Source organism: Schistocerca cancellata, chromosome 9 (genome assembly GCF_023864275.1).
Source record: "Schistocerca cancellata isolate TAMUIC-IGC-003103 chromosome 9, iqSchCanc2.1, whole genome shotgun sequence".
Taxonomy (NCBI): Eukaryota; Metazoa; Arthropoda; class Insecta; order Orthoptera; family Acrididae; genus Schistocerca; species Schistocerca cancellata.
The window spans coordinates 179,441,970-179,460,537 of NC_064634.1; the positions used below are offsets into that span (position 1 = coordinate 179,441,970).

Consider the following 18,568-nt stretch of genomic DNA (forward strand, 5'->3'; position numbering starts at 1 on the left):
TATTCTGTCGTGTTATAAAAATGAACATTTGTGCCAAAAGAGTCTTATTTATTTGGTGTGTGTTACAAAACTGCTGCAATATTAGAAAGGCCTATTTTCTTTTATCCTGCAGACAGTGACAAAATAGACATAATCAGATCCAGAAACCACACCAGCCTGGGTATTATATGTATTAACAGCTTCTTCAGTATTAGATAATGACATTTTGATTTTTCATGTCGCAAAACGTTTGACAAACTTTGATGAGGTAATAGATTCTTTCGCAGAAAGGAAGGCACGCCATCTAAAGCTGTAGCAACATTACAGGGAAAAAAATGCTAGGAACTAAGGATTGAAGAAATGTATACTTTCTTGCTTATCTCGTATCTTTATCGGTTTTATGTATCCTATATTTAATTTTATGTCACACAAAACAGCAAATTATTATCTAATAGGCAATAAAGAGTGCAAATTTTCTGAGGCGTTCTTGTTCTCCCGATTTAGTGATTTTGGTTTCCCCTATGTTTACTCTCACGTCAAATGAAAACAAAACAGATATCTGTGGCCGGGAGCTATCAAGTGAATTAAAATACATTCACATAATTAAGGAAGGCTAAAATACATAATTAGTTTCAGATTGTATTTTATTTCTACCTTTCAGACAGTCAAGCATTAATCGCCTTGTGGAACAATGAAGTTATTTTTGTCTGCTTGCTAAAGAAATTTGACTTTTATTAACCTTTTCCACAGAGGCAGTCAATGCATTTAAAACAAAATGTTGAATTCGGCAGTACTGGCTAGTTTCAACTGTTCACTGCATTTCAAGTGCACGTTTCCATTTTCTAGCACGTATGGCATTATGCCATAATAGAGAACCAAACATGATATAATACAGTACTGGTGCTCCAAGCAAATTTACATCCCGAAAACCACACTGAAAAGCTTAATATCAGGTCGAGGTCTACTTCATTGGCAAGCTGGACATACAAATGTGCACTTTAAATCTGCACATTTTAATATGGTTCACGAAATTCCGATGCTCTTGGAGTATCCTCTGATGTCTTGTTTCTTTTGTGACATAATGTATGATCTTCCAGTGTTTTACATGTATGTACATATGGGCTTCCTACGTCATGATAGCTGCACTCTCTGGCATCTGCTGAAACGAACCTGTTTCTAACAGGTCACGGGAAAATATTGTGAATAGTGGTTTGAAAAGCGTTACTTTCAAATTAAATATCCTTTTACATAAGTTGAACTATGTGCAAGAATGTACCATATATCTCAGAGCATTTGACTCTCATTTAAAAATCAACTCTTTGATGACAAGCAATTTAAAAATCAACTCGTTGATGATGAGCCATTTACAAGAATTTTGAGCCCTGAAGATCAGACATTTATTTCATTACGAAAAATTTTACTGGCACTTTTGTGTGATACATCTGAAAGTGTACCGTAACACGCGCAAAAAAGATCAACATTATACGCAAAACCTTAGCTTCACTTGCAGCTTGAGGTCATTATTATATGTGAAAGCTTTGCTTTTCTTGTAGCAACACTATGTATATTATTTTAAACTATTAACTTTCCCCATTTGTGTGTTCGTGCTACGTAACAGTGATGTTGCTGTTGGTTGACTACATCACGTGTCCTATCCTCTGAATATCTGCTATCATCAGCTGGCGAGATCACGTGACATGAGCTATGACTGGCTAACAAAAGCGCATCACAATCTTGATTTCAATGATTTGGAAAGTAACATGCGGTGTTTGGTGGAATTCCAATGTATATTTCGTAATACAAAAATACGCAGCATACAGGTTGCTGCACATCAAAGATATTTCCAAAACGTGTCTTTTTCCCTGACTTTTGTTTTCTAAAGTGCCGTTAAATTCTTCGCCTGTGTATAAAACCATAACCATTTAAAGGATTGATAAGGGAAAATATACTATCACTTAACACAGAAAAAGCGTGTATTCACCCGGGAGAAAGTGTATTTTTAACCGGGGATTCGGGGGAAAATCCGGGAATTTTTTTTCCTTGTCAATGTATACACCCAACAAGAGGAAAATGGCACAGCCTGATTCTGACTACAGGCCATGCCCAGCCTGCACAGGAATTCTATATCATGATCAATTGCCAGCTACTAGACATGAGACCATGCCATAGCCTTCAAGTGTGACATACTCCTGTGCAACACATGCAGCAACCGGAGTTTGCAAGAATGCAATGCTGGAGGGATAATGGCCACAACATCCAGTTCTGTTAAAGCAAATTCCTGCAATATCTGCTGCCATGTATTGTGCAAAACAGAAACTAGAGCCTCCTGCCAATCAAACTTCGGATTGGTACTGGCCAACAACTGTGATAACACATCCACATTAGCACACTGGGTTTTGGACCAGTAACAAATGCCATAATTATAATTACTGAGAAAAAAGGACCACCTCTGTAACTGGTCAGCAGTCCAGTCCAGTAGCTTAGAGTGAGGGCAGAAGAAGGAAACCAGGGTCTTGTGGTCAGTGGCGAGTAGGAAGAAGAAAACATGAAAGCTTTTAATGCTGTGAATGATAGCCAGCGTCTCCTTTTCCACCTACGTTGTGCCCTGGAAAAGTGTCTTCAGTGCATAAGCAATGGGGTGCTCAGTGCCACCTGGATTCTGATTGGACAGAACTGAACCAATACATACTGGGAGACATTGGTGGCCAGAGTTAATGGTTTACCCAGCATAAAGGAAGACAAACAGAGAGCAGAGCACAGATACTGTTTCAGAGACTCAGAAGTAAGTCCCCAGACCACATGAACTTGATGTCCTTTTGGTGAAGCTGGCAGATATGCATGGCCTGGGGAATGAACATTGCATACTAAGAGATCTTACGTAAAAAGGACTGGAACCTACTTCAGGTTCTTGGGTGCTGGCAGGTTGCCAATTTCAATGACATGCTCATCCTTAGGGATAAGGCCATCTTTGCTAAGCACATATGCCAAGATTCTCACCTTTGGGGAGAAAAAACTATATTTTTCAAGCTTATAATGAGGGCCATTTTCCATTAAGTGTTGGAAAACTGCCTGCAGATTTCACAAATGCTTCTTTCATGTAGAGTGCATTACCCAGATGTCATCGATGTAGTTTACACAACAGGAAATGCCCACAGCCAGTTACTCAAAATATTGTTGACAAATTTCCAATGCCAACAAGATTCCAAAACACAAGCAATTAATATGGTGAAGTCCAAAGGGCATGTTGAACAACAAGAATTTCCAAGAAGCTGCGTCCAAAGCTACAGCAGGTATGTGTCGTGCAAGGTGACGTGTGAAAAATAGCATTTCCAACAACTCTTCCAGCCACAGAACTGGGTATTAATCCACAACACTTTTCACGTTGACTGTCCATTTAAAATCACTGCAAAGGTGCAGGACACAGTCTGCTTCCTGAATCTTTATGAAATGGTGGCCTACTAACTCCACAAAATATGACAAACAACGCCAACATTCTATCAGGGCCCCCGTTGGAGGTTCAAGTCCTCCCTCGGACATATATGTGTGTTGTCCTTAGTGAAAGTTAGATTAAGTAGTGCATAAGCTTAGGGACTGATGACCTCGGCAGTTTGGTCCCATAAGACCTTACCACAAATTTCAAAATTTTTCTATCAATGCTGTAACTCAGCCTTGCTCTTGACATGGATTAAGAAGGGAATGGGGTGTGGGTGGCAAAATTTAGGTCTCGCTGGGAGATAAGTACCTTGAAATTTTTGGCACATCCCAAGGTATTCTCAAACAGCTGCACATATGACCATAGTAGGGAATCTAAATCTTTAAATGGGCTGATTGAGAAACTAAATGTGCTTTATCAACTGTCTGGCAGCTCAAAACAGAAAAGGCATATTGCTCAAACATTTGGTACCAACGGTGATGAATTTTCCACTACCAACATAATTTGCTGTTCCACATTCTTATAATGCACAGAGGTGGAGAATATCCTTCTTAAATGAATAGTGGCTCTTGCAACACAGGGCAGCCCAAATGTCTGTACATATCAAAGTTAATTAGCCTGACCATCAACCTGATGGTCAGTCGATCACTTATCCACTGTTAATTACAGCAGAATATGCTGGGGCAATGCTTGCAGGGCATCGGAGGCAGCCCAGAGTCCAGGGCAACTCTGGGCTGTCCAGTGACTTGCCTTGAGTCACAAAACAGTTGCCAAATGGGCTGTTTTGCAACCACGCCTGACCTCTACATGTGGGCAGTCCTGTTTAATATGTACCAGATGATAATCAGAGAAAGGCCACTAGCTTGCACATTGAGCAGAGGCAGGTCCAGATGAAGATTGATGGAAAGAACCCAGAAAATTTTGTGAGTGGATTACTATGCTTCAATTGAAGCATAAATGCTGAGCCCGATGTACACATAGAGCCATTATGGCAGCAGTTGGATCATCAATGACACCAACACATGGTGGTTCAATGGTAAGCAAGGCTATCTGGATCACCCCATTGGGCACCTGGTGTTTTTTACCATACTCTTCTGATTGTTGAGAGACTACCTCCCTTGCTGCTGCCAGAAGTTCATGTGAGTCAGAAATCCCAGTGACTTTGGCAAAAGATGAGTCAGAGAGGGCTAGTGCTGTATTTTGAACCTCTGGGTCGTTTGTTAACCAGACATTAATGTCCCTAATTAGTGAATCTGCATATAAGGTAGCACATTGGGAACACCCAAACTGACACTTGTGCAAGAGAGCTTGCAGGTCAGCAATCTATGCTGCATACGACTGCTGAGGGTGCTTGTGGTTAATCTGTAAACATGCCACCACCACATGGATTTGATGACCACAATACTGCATGAGCAACTGACAAATTTCATCAAAGATAAGTTTCTCAGGGTTGGTAAAGGGGTTCAAATTCTGTACGATTTTGTATAATCTCTCACTGCTTTACAATAACAAGGCAACTTTATCAGCTGGTTTGATGACATGCCTTACCAGGCAGTGCAGCAAGAACTGGTGCAGGATGTTCTACCATCTTTCTGTAGCCTTGTTGAAACTGGTGAACAGCACAGGGGGTGACAGGGAAGAAAGATTCTCTGCTGGCACCTAGCCTGCTATCGGTGTGATGTGAGTACGGGGCGATTCTGCGTTCTGTTGAGTAGTTCTTGCATCTGTTCCTGCTGCAGCTTTTATTGCTGCTCTTTGAGGCACAACTGCTCCTTTCAGCATTGCAAAAATGTCGGGCCCGTTCCTGAACTGTCTCTGTTGGTATGAATGTAAACTATGCCAGCTAATAGTGGATCAGCAACCAGCTGGGAAATTAATCCCTAGAATATGTAACAAAACACGACATGCAAGTCAATCTATGGTGGATCGAAGTCTGCACAACACATTTAGATGAGGCACAGAAACAAACACAAATTTGACAGGCCCTGACAGAGCTCCTGTTATATTTTACCTAGCCATGAATAAAATAGAAAAGATAGAGGTCACTGGGCAAATAGTACTATTGCTTTTAGACTTTCTAAAATATGCAGTCTCTGTCAGATGTTTAATGTTATGTCAGTACACATTAACTGTAAAATTATTAATAATTCTTGTCCATAGTTGTGTCTGAAACAACTGTAGATTCAGTATCCAGATGGATATTATTATTGCATTTTCACTCAAATTTATATCCTCTTTCCTATGGCCATATTCACTTTTCAGCTGTAGTTGATTTATCTAGACTGTTTGCTCTTTTCCCTATACCTTAATTTACCAACAAGTGGTTAAGGTTCTCTAACTGTGGTACTCTCCCCCTGACTTCCTTCCCTCCAACGTCACCCTCGTGCTGTGTATGGTGATGTATTGGTTATCCTTTTTTCATTCTAGTTATAGAGCCTCACATCTGTGTATGTTTTTAGCATAATTGGTTGCAATGAAGCCTGTGTCCATTGCACTAGTGTCTGAGCTGATTACAATTGAATATTACAACATTTGAGAGGGAATGTGGAATGTTGTAACATTTTGACCTACTTGGCACTGCCACGTCGTTCATGATGCATTGATAAGTGGAAGCGTATAACATAATTTTTGTATGATGTAGCTTGTTGACAAAAGTAACTGATCACCTTTGAACCAAAGCATTTGTTTCACATAGAATAATACTGAATGCAGGAAAATGTCTTCTTTCAGAACATTTTGCATCATTCATTGTCACTGTGCTACTCCTGTCAGTAAACAAACAGATTTGAATTTTAAACCTGTATGACAAGTTGTATGCTAGTAACATAACCTCATTGTTTTAAACCACTCATGAAACTTAGTATTATCAATTTTTTGTGAGCTGGTATTGTGATGCACAATGGCCTGTTTTCTTGTCAGTGGGTAATGGGCTAAATAAATGTGCCAAAATTCATTTGAACTACTGCCAGAGGTGAAATTACAGGATAACAGCTGCATGTGAAACACTGCTTTTTGCTGGGAATTACTTATTTCAAAACCAATAATTCCTTACAGTAATTCATAAAGTAATCATATTTATGTGCCGTGCTATGTCGTGCATTTTCTTATGTACATACTCATATATTTGGTTCTTTCTGCAGGGTGTGCCCAGGAGCTAACAGGGCCAGAAGGTGAAGTAACAAGTCCTGGATACCCAAATGCAAGGGATCGATTTCAATCATGTCAGTATGAAATTACAGTTCCCAAAGGCCGCCGTGTTTCCCTTGATGTGCTTGACATGGACCTAGACAATAGCCTAATGTACAACAGACCTGCCAGCTTTATATCAGTGAGTTATTGGACTCTGCTTGCATGCTTGCATTAAAAAATAGTAAAACTTTTTATAGGCTTATTGTGCACTACCTGTTGAGTGGGTGAGGGAAAACAGATATGAAGGGGGTCGTGTCAGAGAAAGTAGGATATCAAAGAGCATTTTGCTGTCCGCAGTTCAGAGAAGAAAGAAGGACAAAATGAGAAATAAATATGGATAGAGAAATAGAAATGAGAAGTGAAATTAATAATACGATTAAGAATTAACAGGAAAACAAAACTGGCGGTGGGGCAAATAGAAAGGGAGAAGGAGAGATGAAGATAGTAAAAAGAAGTAAAGAGAGTAATCAAGTATGTGAATAAATGTGAAATATAATAAAAAGGAGTGGGGTATTTTATGTTAACAGAAATTAGTGACAAGAAAATTATGGATTGCATGAACAGATTTGAAAGCAAGTTATCCTCTCCTGATTTTTAGGGAAAAGTAGTATTGACTGGGAAAATCCAAATAGTTCTTGTGATGTAGCAGGTACTTAGATGCCTTGGGTCAGATTCAGCATCTGGCAAGCAGGTGTGCCTGAGACATAGAGTTTATCTACGCCCATTCAGGCACTCACCCAGTTTAGCAGTCGTCATTCCTATAAAAATGATGTGCAGTGAACACATGTTACTTGATAAACAATATACATGATTTCATGTATGGCATCGACTTAAATGTTGTACAATTTACCAGTGATGGGGCTGTTGTGATCTTTAGTGGGTGGGTGCATGGGGCAAAGTATTACCAATGCAATAGGGATGATTGTATGATGAGGATATCAGAGAGACATGATCTCACTTCAGGGCTTGGATTGTGAAGGTCATGTCCATTGGTAGAGTAATGTATAAAGAATATTCAAAGCCATTGTGATGGGAGGGTGATTCTAAGTTTTTTAGAAGTAAGAGCTCCATTTGTCAGAGTACTAGAAGGTTACTGTCTGGGAGATTTATTTGCAGACAAGACCTGAAGATCTATGAAGTAGATGTGATTTATATGTTTAGAAAAGGCTGTTGGTGTATGCATTGAAGAAATCTACGTATACATCTATACTCTGCAAACCACTGTGAAGTGCATGGCAGATGGTACTTCACATTGTACCAGTTCCTAGGGTCTTTTCCCATTCCATTCGTATATTAGCATGGGGAGAATGACTGTTTCAATGCATCCATGCATGCTGTAATTAATCTAATCTTTTCCTCACAATCCCTATGGTTGCAGTATGTTACTAGAGGCATCATGGTTCTTGACACTTTTTAAGTAGACTTTCTAAGGATATGACTTTTCAAGCTTTCCCATTGAATCTGTTGCAAATACACTTCTAGGGTTTGCTGCCAGATCATATTGTCTAAATTGCACAAAATTCCATTAATGCAATTTCATGACATCATCAGGTGATGGTAATTGCTGCTGTCACTGGTGCATGGTACAACTGATGATAATCAGACAGAGGCGTAAAAATTTATAAGGCCAGTAGTAAGCAATACACATGGGCAGGATGATGCTCACAGTTGGAGGAAAGTGGTGCTCCTAGTGCCCCCTGCTGAGAGCCAGAGAAAGACCATTTGTGCATGCGCTGTGGGCAATGACTGTGCTGCCAAAGCTCCTGTTGTTAACAGCTGAATTAAATATTAGCAGTGCATTGTGTCGAGTCATGAATCAGAAGTTCTTGTTTTCCCTAAGGATAGTTTACACCCATCTTTAAGAGTCTGCCAGATCAGTTTCTTCATCTTTGTAACTCTCTCCCATGAGTAAACAAACCTGTGATCATTTGTGTTGCCCTTCTCCGTATAAATTCAATATCCCCTGTTAGTCGTATTTGGACAAATCCCACAAACTTGAGGAATATTCAAGGCTGGGTCACATGAGTTATTTATAAGCAATCCAATTTGTAGACTAGTTGCATTTCCCTAGTATTTGGCCAATAAACTGAAGTCTGCAACCTGCTTTACCTATGACTGTACTCATGTGATCACTCCATTTCAGATCCCTACAAAGTGTTACATCCTGATATTTGTATGAGTTAACTGATTTCTGCTCTGATTCACTGTTCTATTACTTTTTTTGTTTTGTGAAATACACAGTTTTACATTTCTGATCATTTAAAGCAAGTGGCCGATCTTTACTCCACCTTAAAATCTTATCAAGATCTGACTGAATTTTTGTTTACCATCTTTCAGACAGTACTATATTATATAGGGTGTATATGCTCCGGGACAACTGGGAAATTCAGGAAAAACTCAGGAACTTTTTCATCTGGGAGAAAACAAAGAGAAACCTAGAAATTTTTGGAGTTGTGGGAATTTTTCATTGTTTTAGTTTTCAGTAAATTTTTTTGTAATATTGAATGGTAAGAACTGACACTCTAACAAAGAATATCCCGCTGCTGCAGAATAATACTGCACCAATAAAACATAAAAGGGAGAAAAATAAAAAATAATAATAAAACTTTAGTTGCAAAGGAAATGGACCGTTAACAAAACACTGTGCACACACAAGTGTCTTCCATCAGCAAAATGTGTCAAAGGCCGTAGGATGAAGACTGTGCTATACTTTGTAACAACAACTGCTTTTGATGAGTGTGACAACACAACTGTATAAATTTGGTTCATGTGAGCAGTTGTTAGCAGGCTCATGTGCCACAGTTGTCACATATGAGTAGTACCTTCTCCCACTTTTGACTACGTGAATCCGGATGCTAACTAGAAAATTTTTTCTGGCCTGCGCAACCAGCCAGATTCACACATGCACAGAGCAGTCTTGAGTTGTAATGGGTAGGACAGTAGTCTCCACATGACCCATGAGTTGCAGTGGGTAGGGCGGTAGTTTCCACATGACCAGTGTTTACGTTTAGTAATTTTGCTGTTTACTCTTTGTTTACAGCTGCCATGTCAGATGCACTGTTTACTCTTTGTTTACAGCTGCCATGTCAGTAGGACATCAAAGGAGTAGGTTGATTCCAACAGTAACTCATTGATATTATAGTCATAGGGTATTACTTTTTTTCTTTTTGTGAAGTGCACAGTTTTACATTTGAGCTCAGAATATGTTCTTAGATTCCACAACAAATCGATGTCAAAGGTGTTGGACAGTTGTTTTACAGATCATTTTTACTACCCATCTAGTAGATGGGTGTGACATGAACTTTCTTGCAACTACTGGGTACAGGTTTTTGTTTGAGTGATCTACAATATATTATATTTAAAAGAGGAGCTAACTCAGCTTCAAATTCAGTATGGAATCTGATAAGGATTCCATTGGATCCTGGAGCTTTGTTCAATTTCAGTGATTTCCTCAGTTTTTCCACATTAGCAACACTAATACTTAATTCAATCATCTTTCAGTGATATGAGGAATAAATTTGGGCAATTCACGTGGCTTTTCTTTTGGAAGTGGGCATTTGAAAACATTTTTGCTTTTGCTTGCTGCCATCAATTTCGATTCCTGTCTCAGCCACGAGTGACATGAGACTAACTTTGGGCCACTAACAACCTTGACATACGACTAGAATTACTTTGAATCTTGTGAAATATCATTTGACAGAATTCTGCTATGATAGTCACGGAAGGCTTCATGTATTCCTCTTTTGCAGCCAAATGAGTTTCATTCAGTCTCTCGGTATCTACAGCCATCTGCTTTGTTTTACACTTGTCATGCAGTTGTCTGCTTTTTCAGAAGCTACTTTATTGTGACTCCACCATGATGGGTCCCTGCCATCCTAAAATTTCCTACTGGGAACATGGTTAGCTATTCTTTTAAACTTGAGTGATAGTTCATCTACATGTTCCTATCCTGTGATAAAAATTTCAAAGCCCTCATTGAGATTTGACACTACTGCTTATTTATCTAGTTTGTTGGACATGCAGATTTTTCTGTTGTTGTATTTGCCCTCTGTACTTCGCTAATAATTGTTGGTGCAATTGCCTCATGGTCACTGATATCAGTTTCGATGTTGGCATCCTCAAATATTTCAGACTTATTTGTTGCCATTAGATCCATCAAGATTGGGGTTCCAAACTGTATGTTCTAGAATAGTTTGAGATAATGAATTTAGTAATGTTTCAGAAGATGTTTTATCATGTTCACAACTGAGTAAACTGTAATCATCCCAGTTGATTTTTGAATAAGTCAAGTCTTCTCCAGTGATACCAGTGTGATTGCAGAATATACACGTAAGTGAAATGAAGTTTTCTCTAAAGTTTTCAGTCACAACAGGTTATGAAACTGGTAGTCAATAGGAGGACTCAATCTTTCTCAAACAATCTTGCATGCAGCTTCAATTTCTGTCTCAATGGTTTTGAGATTTTTGCCTACTGCATCAAATACATCACCTCCTTTTACCATTAGCCCATATTGTGATATTTTCCCCAAAAATGTATCCCTTAAAATTTCAAGTTTTAATCAGCTTTGTGTACTTAGTGTTATGTGAACTTCAGTGCTTTTTAGGAGAGCTTCAAACACAGGCACTTTGTTTTGGGACCTTAAAGATCTCAACCATAAGAAGTCACAGCCCTGCTTGTTTCAGAACCTTTGCAGCATCTATTTCAAGCCTGCCATTCAATTCAGAACAAGGGGGCCATGATCTGCTCTGAGGACAAAGATACAGATTGTGAGCTCAGTTGAAAGTCCATGAGCAAGGCTAGTGTTGTCAAATTTCTCTGACAGTCAATGAAATGATCCAATTATGACTTCAGGGCCCAAACCACAGGCACCATTCATCCCAACATGCATAACAATCTGCAGTTGGTTGCACCTGTTCCCTCAATGGCTGCCAAAATAGCCTCTTCAGCACGCAGAATGAGGCCCCCGAAGTATACACATTGTGTGCACATGACATTCCTTCCCATCCTTTTCTGCCATTTCTGTAAAAGCTACCATCATTAGATGTACATTTGAACTGTCAATCATTAATAGACCCCTGCTCTTTTGTGTTTGCCTCCCCTTGACATAGGACACTGCACATTTCCCAGCGGGTGAAGTGAGTCTCACTAGATCAGTTTTGGCTTCAGTGGAAGACAGCACTTTGTACTTTTTGATTAGGGAGATGGATGTAATGACCTGGATTCTCCTTGGTCACTGTTTTCCCTGTGCTGGATCCATAAACCTACCACACACACACGCACTCACACACACACACACACACACACACACACACACACACACACACACACACACACACACTCACAGTCAGATGGACGAATAGCAGTAGATCCTGTATTTTCTGCAAAAGAGGCAGTACTCATAGGTGAGGATAGTACTTGAGGTACATTTTGTATCTCTGATATGTGACTCTCAGTATGCCTCCCAACACACTTATTCACAGCAGCTTCTCAGTAGACCCCCCCCCCCCCCCCCCAAATAAACTCATTTGCAGCAGCTACCTTTCATTTGACAATGGTCAGAGTATTTTCGAGTTGCTTACATATAGCAGCTTACTCATCCTGTACCTGAGAACAGCATACACAGTAGTGCTGCATTGTACCTAGTGCAGTGTTTCATGGAACAGTAATCAAATAACTTTAAATGAAACAATGGAAAGTCCAGGATGGGGGTAGCAATCTATCCTTTATATAATATTGTTGTAACTTTATAAAGTTTCTTGTTTCTCTTTTAGTCAATTGGTTTGTTATGCTACAAGTATTATCAATAGCCTTTTAGAACTGGGGCAATTTACAGCCAGAACAAGATATTTATTACCACAACAGAAAAAGTTAATTTTGCTGTTTCTCTGACACATTTTTCATGTTATGATCACTAAAATTAACAATACTGTTAATTTACCATGAATGCAGATAATATGAACTGCTGTCAAGAGAGAAAACTAATGTGACCTGATAAGTTAGTTATTTACAGTAACACTAATAATGCATATTTGCTCCAACACTCATAACTTAACGTAGATTCTCAATAACAGATGTTTGCAAGAACATGAAAACAACACTCACAATTGAATGTTTTTCATAAATGTATGTTTCTCCATGTTAACATACACTGAAATTCGATGTGAATAATTCCATGGGTACCTTGTCTGTAAGGAAGGGAGTACCGTATTTACTCGAATCTAAGCCACACCTGAAAAATGAGACTCGAAATAAAGGCAAAAAAAAATAATTCCCGAATCTAAGCCGCACCTGAAATTTGAGACTCGAAATTCAAGGGGAGAGAAAAGTTTTAATCCGCACCTCCAAATCGAAACAAAGTTGGTCCATTGTAATATGAGACACAATTTAGGTCGAATGAATGACGATACAGCTACAGTAGTTGAGTTCGAGTCGTAAGCTTAGCAGTTAAGCTTTACCACGTAGCCATTGCTATGCATCAGGCGCTCCGTCCGTATTTATACGGGTACCTTTCCTTTTTCACGTGCTTCGTCTGGTTTGAGTCGATTGCTTATTTTGCTTTGATCTGATAAGTGTCATTTTCTTTGTTATAGGTGTTTGCGTGTCACTCTAAGCTGAAAATGCATTACTGCATTGTGTCATGCATTGTTTGTCGCATTCTGATAGTGCGTGTTTACGGCCTGTCGCGGCTCGCGGCATGGCTTGCTTTTGTGCGTGCTACCGCCGCGTACAATTAAAAAAAAAAAAAAGAAGAATCGTCTCATTAGCGAAACAATGGCAAGAGACTGCTATTTGTTGTTACTTACACTGCTGCTTTCTTTGATAATGATCAATAAGAATCAAATAATAGACTACGTATGATAGAACATGTTCTGAACGAGAGTTAGGTGAAAATTTTTCTCCGTTTGAAACTCTTTGCGGCCGCTTCTTTATTACATCAAATTCTGCACAGAAATTAGAGTCATCTTAGAGTTAAAAATCTAGTCACTCGCCGTGCTTCATTTCTGACTGTATCACTATTAGGCATAAGAATAATACGAATATAAACATGACACGATACGTATATTCTTCCGCGTTTGCTGTTGTCTCACTCTAGTTTCGTAGTTTATTAGGCAGATAGGATTTAAATGAGATAGCAGCAAACACGAATGAATACATGGCAAAATGATTATATTCGTATTATTCTTATGGTGTAGAAAATACTGTATGTGATTCAAATTTCATCGGGTTCCTATTAGCAACCATCTCTTCTCACAGATAGGAAAAAATTCAGAACGTAGAGTTGGCCATATTGACAAACATCCCAAACAGTCTTGCCAGTCAGATTTTCGTAGTACACTGAAATTGTGCTACATTCGAAGATGAACAATACGGAATTTGTATTTACTTCGTTGGATTATGTATGAAAATGCAGTGGTCGAAACTCGCGGTGGAGAAAAAAAGCTCGTCTTCCACTTTTTTTTTTTAATTTATTTACTGACGCAGAGCTTTTGGCGCCAATATTTATCTTTGTGCCTACAAAGCATACTTGCGTAGCGCTACATATATTCGACAGCAGAAGTTAGTTGTAGCGGCACGTACCAACATTTTTCATAACTTCCGCTTCCTTTGCACTCGATTCTAAGCCGCAGATGGTTTTTTGGATTACGAAAACCGGAAAAAAAGTGCGGCTTAGATTCGAGTAAATACGGTATATGAAACAAAAGGGATGGCAATCGTGGAACTGTAGGTAATGTTCCTTATTGGTAGGTTTCATGTTGACCAAGCTATTTAAGTGAATTCAATGAGATTGAGATCAACATAATGGAAGATAGCTTTGGATTTGGAAAAGGTCCATGTAAATTTGAGTTAAGAAAGGAGTTATTGTTGCAGAAAGTAATGTTCTTCATTAACATGTGTCTGCACCCCAAGATGTCATTGACAAATCTGTACCAAGCCAGAAGGCCAGTTTCTGGTTGGTGTAGGATGTGGTTATCCTGCTCCCCATAACAGTCATCCTCATTTGATTTAGTTATGGCCCTCAACAGTGCAAGAGTTGGGGATAAGGATGGATTGGCTAAGATGTCAATAAACAAGGTTCTAGGAAAACTTTCATGTGACCAATGGGAGAAGTAGTGTTACCAGGCAAGGAGGCCATACTTGTATGTGATGTTTGTGTAGGGCAAGGCCATGTTGATAGTGAAAAGTAATGTTCCATGTGAGAGAAAGGTGACATTGGATTTGAGATGATCAGTATCTTTATTTGTCTTTCAGTTTTTTCTTGTATAGGTGGCTTTGTCTCAGAGTTTACAGTAGAGCCAAGTTCATGCAATAATCAATTAAATACACAGAAAATAAAGAGCTTATTTAAGAAATAAATGCTTAGTTTCTAGACTGCTTCAATTGAATAAAGTTCATTCTATTTTAACTAACTCTATAATATCCTCTTGGATTTATTTAGTGGTACTGTTTGACCTGAGTATGGTAAATTATTGAAATATTTTATCCATAAATATTTATAGATATTCCATTCATGTGTGGAACAGTGAAGGGAGAATCCGTTACTGGTTACAGGAGTACCCTCCATCACACACTGCCAGATGACTTACAGAGTATTAATGTAGTTATAACGAACTATATCAAATCTTTAGGAAGGTAAATCCAATGAGTGATGGTTTCTGGTATTGTGTACATGCACATCACATGTTGAACAATGGGAACAGCTACTGGAATATGGACGGCTGCTCACCTTAAGATGACACATTTAGTTGCAGACAGGCACAGTGAAAAGACACTTACACATTAACTTTCGGCCAAAGCCTTCTTCAGAAAAGGAAACACACACATTCATTCACTTTAGCAAGCACACCTCACACACACATCACCATCCGCAGCTGCTCATTTTGGAATAAAGCTGTCACATAGAATGGAAGCAGCAGTCTGGAGGGGATGGGGAAGGTGAAGGGATAGCAGGGTATGGGTTGGGGGAAAGAAAGTGCTGTTGTAGTGTGCAGGAACTAGACTGCCAACAGATGCAGCACTGACAGGACGTATGGCAAACGAGGAAGGGGAACTAGGAGTAAAAGAGGAGAGGAGCAGGGAAGGGGAAAGATGGATAGGTGTTCTGACACAGAATGGTACACAAAGAGGGCGAGGGCACGAGAGTAGGAAGGAGGTGATAGGACAGAGGGGATGGAAACTGTTGGGTGGAGGGTGTGAGTACTGTAGGTTGAGTGTGGGACAATTTTGGGAGCAGAGAATGTGTTGTAAGGAATATTCCCATCTGCACAGTTCAGCAAAGCTGATGGTAGATGAGAAGATCCAGATGTCTCAGGAAGTGAAGCAGCCTTTGAAATCAAGCATATTATCTTCAACTGCATGTTGTGTCACAAGGTGTTTTGCGTTGCTCTTGGCCACAGATTTGCTGTGGCCTTTCATCCTGGTGGACAGCTGGTAGGCAGTCATACCAATGCAAAAAGTTGTACAGTGATTGCAGCAGAGCTGGTATATGATATGGTTGCTTTCACAGGTGTCCCTTCCTCTGATGGGGTATGATAAGCCTGTGACAGGACTGGAATGGTAGGAGTTGGGTGGGTGGATTGGCAGGACTTGCACCTGAGTCTTCCACAGCCATATGATTCTTGTGGCAAGGTCTTGGGTTGGGAGTGGCATAGGGATGGACTAGAATGTTGTGGAGGTTAGGTGGGTGATGAAACACTACTTCAGGAAGGGCGGGAAGTATCTTGGGTAGGATATCCCTCATTTCAGGGCATGATGACATGTAACCAACCACTTCCTTCACCAATTCTCCACCATACCTACCCTTTTACTTCATGGAACCACATTTTTCACTTGATGCCACTTGCCTCTACATGAACACCCCCCTGTCCATGGTCTTACAGTGATTGAACAACACCTTTCCCAACTTCCTTCAGACTACAAACCCACTACCTCTCTCCTCATACACTTTAATGACTTTATTGTGACCCACAATTGCTTCTTCATTGAAGGGAAGGTATACAAACACAGCCATGGGCATCCTCTTATGCCAACCTGTTTATGGACCTTCTAGAGGAGACCTTTCTAGCCTGCCAAAATGCCAAACCCCTAGTCTGGTTCATGTTCATTGCTGACATAATGATCTGGACTCAAGGCCACAACACTCTATCCTCATTCCTTCACAATCTCAACACCTTTTCTCCCATCTGCTTCACCTGGTCCTCCTCAGTGCAGCATGCCACCTTCCTGACACTGACCTCCTCCTCTTTGATGGCTCTGTCAACATTTCTGTCCACACTATACTCACCAACCACCAACAGCACCTGTATATTGACAGCTGTCATCCCTTCCACACCAAAAGGTCCCTCCCATACAGCCTGGCCACCCGGGAATGGCATATTTGCAGTGATAAGAACTCTCTTGCCCAGTATGCTAAGGGTCTCACTGAGGCCTTCACAGACAGGCACTAGACTCGAGATCTAATCCACAAACAGATTTCCCATGCCATTTCTCCACACACTTCCAATCCTCTCACACCCCCAACAACCAGCTAGAAAGGAGTGTTTCCTTTGTCACGCAGTATCACACTGCACAGGAACAACTGAGCTACATCCTCCATCGGAGCTTTTGATTATTTATCATCATGCCCTGAAATGAGGAACGTTCCCCTCAAGATCCGTCTCACCCCTCCTAAAGTTGTGTTCCGTTGCCCACCCAACCTTCGCAACATCCTATTCCTTCCTTATGCCACTCCCAACCCCAACCCTAGCCACAGGGATCATACTCCTGTGGAAGACCGAAGTGCAGTCCCCCACCTAGCACCTCCTATTCCAGTCCTGTCACAGGCTTACCTTACCTCACCAAAGGCTGGCCACCTTTGAAAGCAACCATTTCATGTACCAGCTCTGCTGCAAACACTGCACATCTTTTTATATTGGTATGACTGCTAACCAGCTGTCCACAGGACAAATGCCCACAGCCAAATTGTGGCCAAGAGCAAAGAACATCACCCTGTGGCACAACATGCAGCTGAACGTAATATGCTCGATTTCAATAGCTGCTTCACTACCTGAGCCATGTAGATCCTTCCCTCCACCACCAGCTTTTCTGAACTGCACAGATGGGAGTCATCCTTACATCTTAATAGCCATTACCAAAATTATCCTGACCTCAACCTACGGTAACCTGCTGTCCTCACACTCTCCATCCAACAGCTTCCACCTCTTCTGTCCAATCACTTCATCCTTATTCTCATCCATTTGTGTGCCCATTGCCTTCCCTGTCCCCTCCAGATTTCTGCCTCCGTTCTGCATGACAGTTGCATTTTGGTCCAAGCTGCTTGAGATAGCAGTCCTGTGTGCATTAGGTGTGCTTGTTTGTGTCAGTGATGGGGATGGTGATGTGTGTGTGAGGTATGCTTGCTAATGTGAGTGAATGTGTGTGTTCATTTTCTGAAGGTAGCTGTGGCCAACAGTTAATTTGTAAGTGTCATTTCATTGTGCCTATCTGCAACTCTAAGTGTAATCTTTATAGTGTGTAGCAGTCTACCTTTTTTCTTATATGGTTGACATCTCATGCTGAATTTTCTCTAGCATATATTAAATAGTTACAGTGTATATATGCAGGCTAGGGACTGTCATAATGCCTAGAAATTTAAAGTATGTGATCTGAGGCTATCCCGGTATATACGCTGATTGAAGGGTTCTTGGGTGTCCAGCCGGATACGATCAGCGAATGCCCGTAATATTTCAGCGAATAACCAGTCTGCCATCACCAGGTAGTGCTGATACAGTACACTCACTGCCACTGGTATTTATCTCTCGCAGGTCCAAGTGCAATTCTGTGCACCAACGGCCACAGCATGTTCAGTGGCGTGGAAAGTGGTGGCTGCTGCTGGGGGGAGGGGGGGGGGGGTATTGCAGTATCTCTTTGGCAGCTGTGGCAGAATGATCTTGTGTCTGCTTGCACCTTGATAGAGTTTAGTATTTGTTG

At 40.5% G+C, this 18,568-nt stretch overlaps 1 protein-coding gene across 1 annotated transcript in view; it reads left to right on the top strand.

The window, feature by feature from the left end:
• LOC126100451 (cubilin) overlaps window positions 1–18,568 on the top strand; it is a 771,806-nt gene that overhangs the window by 494,543 nt on the left and 258,695 nt on the right. The window contains exon 45 of the mRNA XM_049911056.1: window positions 6,553–6,740. Within this exon, the coding sequence (XP_049767013.1) occupies window positions 6,553–6,740 (188 nt within the window). The remainder of the gene's footprint in view (window positions 1–6,552; window positions 6,741–18,568) is intronic.